We start from the raw sequence: 8479 nt of genomic DNA, 5'->3' as shown, positions 1-8479 counted from the left end.
TTTCCAAAACAACTGTTCCCGTAGGCCTATTTTCCAGTAGTGTACCCTGTATTTCTGTAAGGGGCTGTTTTAAAATAAAGAAAAAAACACTATTATATTATAGATTTATTTTATAAAAAGGATAAAATTTGTAGAAGATAAATAGGCATTTTAAAAGGTCAACTTTGATATGAAAAGGAGAATAATAATTGTTCAAAGTTGGATCCGACTATGTTAGAATAAGCTACACGAGATGATTAAAGTTTCATTAGAGCAGGGTCGTATTTACGTGAATATATAGGCTTGTGCCGTTGTGCATAACCGTTAAAAAAGGCATAGTTAAAGTTGGTTAAGTTTTAAATTTTATTTGGGCAAGCCCTGAAGTTCTTGAAGTTATGGGTGAGGTCAACATAGTGAAGTGCTCGATTCTTGATTTGCTAAGTTGTAACCAAATTGCTCCCGTTTCCGTATATTCCCTTTAAATTGTAATTGGCAGTATATGTTGAGTGAAAAATCTAAAAGTTAGCTTATACTACATCATTGTGAAAAGTATTTTTATATTATATATCATATCATATTTAGCTATTGTAACAAAATAATGTATCTTATTTTAAATATTATCCTAGGTTATGACCAACATATCAAGAGCACAAAATTTGTAAATTATGACTTATGAGATTACGATTTCGATTTCAGATGGAAGTAGCTCTCACCAAATTCAAATCAAGACGGAGATCGCTAAAAACTATAGGTAAATGAACAAAGTTTATTACGCAAAATGAAATCTGAGATCATCTTGGTCCAACTAGTTACCAACCAGAAAAAAAAAGTCAAACAATTAATCTTTTATTTTACATGAGTTAAAATAAATATGATTCACAGTACGTACATAACCAATAATGAGTGTGACATAATTTTTACACTATCAACTATAGATACATGAAAGATCAGGCAGACAAGCTGCGACAACAGGTTAAAATACAGTAATATAATAAAACATATATACACCAACTGTGTATATAAGTTAAACCCATAAAAAAATAAGAACAGACCACAAATTCAAATACCATATGACACTAATATTTAGGGTTTGTTATTGTCATAGCTAGCATGATGAGAAGTCTTATACTTAGCAGCAAATCCATTAAACAAAGCTAGAGCGTTGCTAGTAACTTGTGCAACATTAAGAACCTTAGCTTTAATAGTAGCCTTCACTTTACCACCCTTGGAAAAACCAGAAAGCCCATCCATGCAAGTGTAAACATCAGTTAATACTGTACTAAGCCAAGTTTGAACATTATTTTGATGCCATAAAAACTCTTTTAATTGCCCATCTAACTTCAAATTTTGAAGCTCTTTGACAGCATTTGTGAGTTGGGAAACACCATGAGAGATATGAACAAAACATTCTCTTATTGCTTGATAATCCTTTGCCTTCATTTGCTTAGGTTCCTTGCATACCTTTGCTATATAAGCTTTTGTATGTAGAGCCCTAACTAGGCTCACTTTCAAGGCAGCTTGAGCTATTTCTTGAGGATCTTGTGATGTTGGATTTACATATTTGGATAAAAATGTCACACATGGTTCTGGATAACGCGTTCGCCTGCATTGTGTCTCTATGAAGGTCGAGTGAGGACGCAATCGACTAGTGCTACTCTCGACTACAGCAACAACAGAGAGGACAAAAAGCAAAAGAGGAATATTAATTTTCCCCATTGATAAGAGGGATTGTTCCACGGGAGGTGAAAGACTGGGTGAATGGTATTATAGTTTATTGAAAATTGAAGAGCGATTCTTCAACTTTGGAAATGCAAGGAAAAAATTAAAGAGCTAAATTGATGAAGAGAGATTGAGATGATAGAAAGGGTTTGTGATGGAAAAATATGAAGAGTATGCATGGTCTTATATAGAAAGGTTTGTCACATGCATGGAGAATTTGACTTCGTTCATTTAACGTGCGCATATGAAGACTTCCATAAGAGGATTACTGTATTTAATGATAATTTAATTGGTTTTAGTTGTTGCTAAGCTAGACGTGCCAGTTGCTTGAAACAAGCAGCTGTCAGATTTTGGGTCTCGTGAACACATGCCTTAATTCTTGTTACAACAATATATTGGAGAAGTAATTTAATACTGCCTTAAGAGTAAAATTAAAAAATTTAGAAGTTAAATTACTTATCCATATAAAAATATATTATTTTTCTGAACAAAATAAAAAGAAAAATATGTCACGTTAGATGGGACGGAGGGAGTATAAAGAACATTGGAAAAGAATGCAAGGGAAGTTATTCACCCATACAACTTTACGCATATGATTTTATTTTGTGGTCAACTAATGCTCAATTTGGCGTAGAATATCTATAATTCTATTAAGTGCAGTAATCTTTTGTTAGCGAAATTGACTATGAGACCTTGACGCATTATTTGTACGTTCATTAGTAATTAAATTAAAGTATGTTTATAAATATTATGGGGTACGGTGTTCGGTTCGACGGAAGACACTTTTAATGAAATGTATTTTCCTAAAAAACGATTTCTATGAAAAAATATTTCCTAAAAAATATCTCCGGATGTTTAATTGAACGAAAAATATTTTTCAAAAAGTTAAATTAAAGATCAGTAATAAGACAATTACTAAAATGGGGTCTAGCACAGACATCAATTCTTGTTACAAGCATAAGTAACATTTTATCTAATGCTTGGCTTGACAGTTAAAGAAATTTGGAAGATAACGCAAGGCAAGTTATTATTTATTCATCCATGCTACCTTACGCATTGGATATTTTTCTTTTTTGTGGTAAATTTATGTTTAATTTGAGTAGACCTGGTTTTCAAGGAGTTGAGTAATGTTTTATTAGCCAAATTATTCTGAAAGCTTTGAACAATTACTTATGTGATCAATAATGATTAAATATTTAGTCCATGATACGATTACGACCTTCCCCAGAAAACAGCATTTTCCTCATGAAATTGATAGATTGCTTAGAGCAAATCTCCATCTGGTGAATTATGCCAACTGTTCATAGAAGGCAGCTGCTTCCTCGTTGATGCTTACGGCAACTTGTCTCGGACAAAATGAATAAAGAAAACATATGGAAATAGCTTTCACGAACATTATGTTGGTGGACAGAAAATAAAAATGTTCCAACTTACCTAGTAATTACACACACAAATTAACAGTACCAAGTGGAGATGATAATTACTAACAAAATAAATCTACTGAACCCTTATGATAATTTGAAGAGATCTTAGTTAATTGAAGTTTCTCTATTAACGGGTGGTTATATATTATGTGTTACTTGAGAAAGACTGCATATTTAGGTTATTGTTGAACAATGTCATCACTACTAGGTATATGAGAGATTAATATTGTGAGTCTAAAAGCAAGTTTAGAAGCTTTGACGGGGTCGTAGTGAGTTGTGAGAAATTGCTAGCTAGAGTAGTTCGAGCGAATACGACCAATATAATATATATTATAGTAAGTTAAGTGCTCACGATCTATAGAACAAATTGGCGAAATTATAAATGACATAACGAGAAGGAATCAGAAAATTCGGGAAGTAACTTCTGGCCTCCTTTATCTTGAATTCAAACCATTCTCTAGTTAGTGATAGTTTTACTGCATTTTCTTACTTGCAATATGTTAGTTTCTAACACTCAAAAATTACAGCTTGATAATACGTAAATTGTTTTACTAGATTTCTTGGCAGTAGTGAAGGTTTTAGTCAATAGGCTGTTTCCTTGTGGGATTTGGTTTCGGACTCTTGAACATAATTGTATTTGTAGCGATCACATAGTTGGTCTTGATCAATGTTCCTCCTACATATATTATCTTTTGCTACTCCCTCTATTTTATGTGATATTCTTCTATTCCAAAAAGAAAAATGACACTATTTTGTATTTTATGATCTAACTTAAAAATTCTAATTTTGTCCTTAATGACATATTTTTATTATCACAAAATATCATGATATGTTTAATATCACAAGTTCCAGCAAATTTTATATTCTCATTATTAAACTTTCATATAAACAATACCACATGAATTAATACCGAGGGGGTAGTAGCTTACGAATACATGTTCAATCGACCATTAAATGTGGAAAGTCTTGGAGAAAAAAAGAAGAGATTCGAGATCTCGTTACTTACATTCATTATGTCTTCGAAATATATGGTAGGTCATAAATTGAGAACAAATGAATGTGATTTGCAAGTTGTGTAGATCTCCAGCAAATTGCAGAAGTCCTCTCTGCTGATACTTTAATATTTTTAGGAATAGATTATTTATAGTTTTGATTAATTTAGGTCGGGGAATTTTAGTTAGTAGACTCCAATTCAAGTTGAAGGAAGGAAATGGTGTTAACTAAGGGAAGGTTTTCTTAACCGACCAATTATTAAACATAGAATTAATTTATTAAAAACCCTTTAGTATCATATCATATGGCTGATGATGATATAATCAAAGGGCAATTTAGTCAAGACACATAATCAATCACTATGTTCCATTTTAGCTAAAATTACCAAACTACCCTTTTAATCTAAAACGACCTTTTTTTTTTTTTTGGAGAAGTGGATAATATTATTAATAATAGCCTACAGTGACATTACATCACTATTACTAATAGTAGGAATAATACTTAGGTTTTCAAACATTGCTAGTTTGTTACATATGGAGCTTGATAATAGTCTAGTAGTAGATGTTGCATTCTTGTCTTTTTGGATCACCCTCTTGACCGCATCTGGTGGGGAGTTCAAAATAGTTGTAGTAGAGGTTGGTTGTTGTTTGCAACCCAATTTACTCAAAACGTGTGCCACCTTGTTGCCTTTGCGGAAGCTATGCCGGACCACTGGATTTCCTAATTTCTTCAACAAGTACCTGCATTCAAAGATAATGTTAGTATAGGCAGGGAAGCTATTATGCTCAAGTAGTTGGATTATATCCGTCGAATCAGTATCAATCTCCAGTGAGGCTAGCTTTTTTTCATAAGCCAGCTTTTGCCATGTATGAAGTGCTAGTAATTCTGCATGGGTAGGGTTATAGGCTTTGATTTTGTTAGCAAAACCTACAATCATGTCCCCTTGAGTATTTCTTATAATGCTTCCAATGCCTCCAGGCTTATGGTTACCCAAGAAGGAAGCATTTAGGTTTAGTTTATAAGTTTGGGGTGGTGGGTACCATTTAATGTGGATAGGAATTTTGTCTGTGGGGCTTTTGTATTTACACTCTAGTAATTTAAATTCAATGGTCTGTATGTTTACCATTTGGTAGTTGAGTGTTTTAGAGAAGTTGTGGAAGCAGTTATTGTTTCTATTTAACCAGAGGTGCCAAATTGCAAATGGGAATACGTCCTCCCAAGTTATGCAGTTGTGTGTAAAGGTTATTTGGAGGTCTTTGATTGATAACAACCAGTGTTTGTTATTAGGGATAGCATTAATGTCGATTCCCCTATTGTTCCAGAATATGCGGGCAACTGTGCACTCGAGAAAAATATGGGTTATGGTTTCTTCTGTTGCCTTACAAACTGGGCAAGTATTGTCGATAGAACCTCCAATTTGATGAAGGTAAGTTTTAGTAGGGAGTTTATTTTTAAAACATTGCCAGAGGAAAAATTTGATCTTGTTAAGGGTATGGAGTTTCCAAATCCAATCATAGTCAGTGCTAGGTTGGATGTAATGGTGAAGCAGTTTGTAGACTGAATGGGTGGAGAAGGTGCCATTTGTGTTGAGCGACCAAATGGGGGTGTCTATGAAGAGGTGGTTTGTTGAAAGGGAGATGGAAGAGATATCCTTTTTAATATTATCGGGGAGTTCAAAGGAGATTTGTGACCAGTTCCACTGGTCGTTTCTCCAAACCTGGTTAAGGGTTAAGTTGCTATCATTTTTGTTAAGTGGACCATGAATTGAAGCACGTCTATTTGTTTTGTTAGGGGTCCAACATCCAAAGTAGAAGTTTATGGCTTTCCCATTGCCAACATCCCATGAAATTCCTTTGGCAACAGTTTCCCACCCTCTCAAAATATTTTGCCAAATGAAGGAGGCGTTTTTAGTATTTGATCTAGGACTGTATTTTTAGATTAGGGTGTTTGCCCACATTGTTGATGGATTGACGAATAATCTCCATTCTAGTCCTGCTAGTATGCCTGGTTTTTGTGGGTTGCCATAGGTATTCCCAGTCCTCCCAGTTTTTAGGAAGAGTTACAACATCCCATGAGATGTAGTGTATCTTTTTTTTTTGCGGAGTTGTGCCCAAAATAAAGTCACGCTGAATTTTATCAATTTGATGTAGGATCTTCTTTGGGAGAGATATGTATTGCATATTATGATTTGGAATGGCATTGGGGGCAGCCTTTGCTAGGGTTGTGCGTCCCGCAAGAGTTAGGAAATTTGTTTTCCATTTTGAAAGTTTGTTACGCATTTTATCAATTACAAATTGAAAGTCGGAATGTTTAGGTTTGTTATTGAGGATGGGGAATCCCAAATACTTGTCAAATTGAGTTGTTGGATTGATGTTAAATAAGTCAATTGTATAATCTTTGATGGCAATTGAGCAGTTACTTGAAAAGAGGATTTTGGATTTGGTGTTATTTATTTTTTGTCAAGATAGGGAACAAAAGGTTACTAAAGAATAGTGAATGGTATTTATGGTTTTTTCATTAGCCTGTGCCATGAATGTCAAGTCATTTGCATAAAAGAGGTATGACAGATGAGGTCCTTTTGTCCCAATTCTAATGGGATCCCACAGAGTTAGGTCAATTTGGTGATTGATATATACAGACAACAGTTCCATGCATAATATGAATAAATAAGGAGATAAAGGATCCCCTTGTCTGATACCTCTCGTGGGTTCAAAGAAATTAGTTTGTGCACCATTTACCAAGACTGCTCTCTTGCTTGTGGAGATGCAGTTCATGATTAGGGTGGTGATCTTTGGTGAGAACTGAAAGAAGGTTAAGGCCTTGTAGACAAAAGACCATTCTAACCTGTCAAAAGCATTTTCTAGATTAATTTTAATTATCAGTTACCCATTCATCCCTTTCCTTTTTTTAAGTTGGTTAACAACTTCTTGTATAATAATAACATTATCACATGTCCTCCTCCCCTTTAAGAAGCTAGCTTGGCATGGGCTGATGAGTTCATTTAGAAAAGGTTGGATGCGGTTAACAATTATTTTAGTGATTATTTTATACGTAGTATTACAGAGTCCTATTGGTTGAAAATTATTGAGGTTATTTGCATGCTTAAATTTAGGGATGAGACATAATAAGGTGTGATTCATTTGATCAGGAATTTTGGATCTGGCAAATATCTCGTTACAAAGCCGGATAATAAAAGCACCCACAATATTCCAATATCTTTGGTAGAAAATGGGGTGCATACCATTAGGACCTGGGACCTTGTATGGCTTGAATGAGTATATATAGGTCCAATGGCCTATGAAGTGGGAAGAGGTCAATTTTGGCAAAGTTTGTGTGATCATTTTTAATAGTTTTCCAATCTGATTGTGTATTATTGGTTGTGAACACATTTTGGAAATATTGGTGGCTGTGCTCAATGATTTTCTGACGATCCGTTATTTAATTTCTAGCGTTATCCTTAAAAAAGAAAATACTGTTACGCCTATATGCCTATTGAGGATAGAAATATGAAAGAATTTTGTGTTGTTGTTGTTATAGTTGTTGTTCTTGTTGTTATGCTCTTTGTAGTATTCTTTTTCATCATTTATAGCTAATTAAAGGGAAATCAAGGAAAGAAGATAAAGATTAAAAAAACTGAAAATAAAAAAGGGAAAATTAATATAGCATTCCTTGCAACTGTTAGCAGAATTTTAACCAAAGATTAGATTTAGCAGCTAAAGCTTAAAAAAATTGATAATGGATAGCCAAATCCTACAAAACAAACTAAAAAAATAGGAGAATTTAAATTTTCAACTCCTAATTTCACACTTGTTCCTTTTTAAAGTCCAGAGTCGTCCAAAATAATCGCACATATTCATCAAATATTCAATCTCATGAGTTCAAACGATTTCTTGGCAATAAAATGTATATCCTCGTGTATGTCAATATATACTCATGTATATCTTTGTTACACTTGTAATAGACAATACTTGCGATATGTTTATATCACATTATATATCATATATATCAATGTATATCACACACATATTTGGATGGGTATGCAAAGATATACAAGGGGATATACTCTGATATACATGTGGATGCACAACTGATATATATGCATGAAGATATACACATATATAAAACCACCATAACCACCAAAATCCGGCCCAAGCTACACCAAATCTTCTTCAACTGAGCTTAAATTTCATATTTAGCCTCCCAAATATGTGTTGCGGAAGCCAAATGTATATAGTGTGAATAAGTCACAACTACTATACCAAAAATTATGACAGCCACCAAATAATAAATAAGACAATAAAGCAACAATAAAGGAAACACCAGAATTTACGAGGTTCGGCTAATTTTACCTACTCCTCGGACAC

The 8479-nt window shown here is 33.7% G+C and overlaps 2 protein-coding genes across 2 annotated transcripts; both read right to left on the bottom strand.

Moving 5' to 3' along the window:
• Positions 1 to 812: 812 nt before the first annotated feature.
• LOC107795516 (pectinesterase inhibitor 9-like) lies at positions 813 to 1841 on the bottom strand. Its single transcript, XM_016618177.2, has one exon. The coding sequence runs from the start codon at positions 1693 to 1695 to the stop codon at positions 1063 to 1065; it is 633 nt and encodes a 210-aa protein (XP_016473663.1). The 5' UTR covers positions 1696 to 1841; the 3' UTR covers positions 813 to 1062.
• A 2731-nt stretch (positions 1842 to 4572) lies between these two features.
• Positions 4573 to 5241, bottom strand: LOC142164249 (uncharacterized). Its single transcript, XM_075221824.1, has one exon. The coding sequence runs from the start codon at positions 5239 to 5241 to the stop codon at positions 4573 to 4575; it is 669 nt and encodes a 222-aa protein (XP_075077925.1).
• Positions 5242 to 8479: the final 3238 nt, after the last annotated feature.

Source organism: Nicotiana tabacum, chromosome 1 (assembly GCF_000715075.1).
Source record: "Nicotiana tabacum cultivar K326 chromosome 1, ASM71507v2, whole genome shotgun sequence".
Classification (NCBI taxonomy): Eukaryota; Viridiplantae; Streptophyta; class Magnoliopsida; order Solanales; family Solanaceae; genus Nicotiana; species Nicotiana tabacum.
This window is presented reverse-complemented; position numbering and strand designations above follow the sequence as displayed.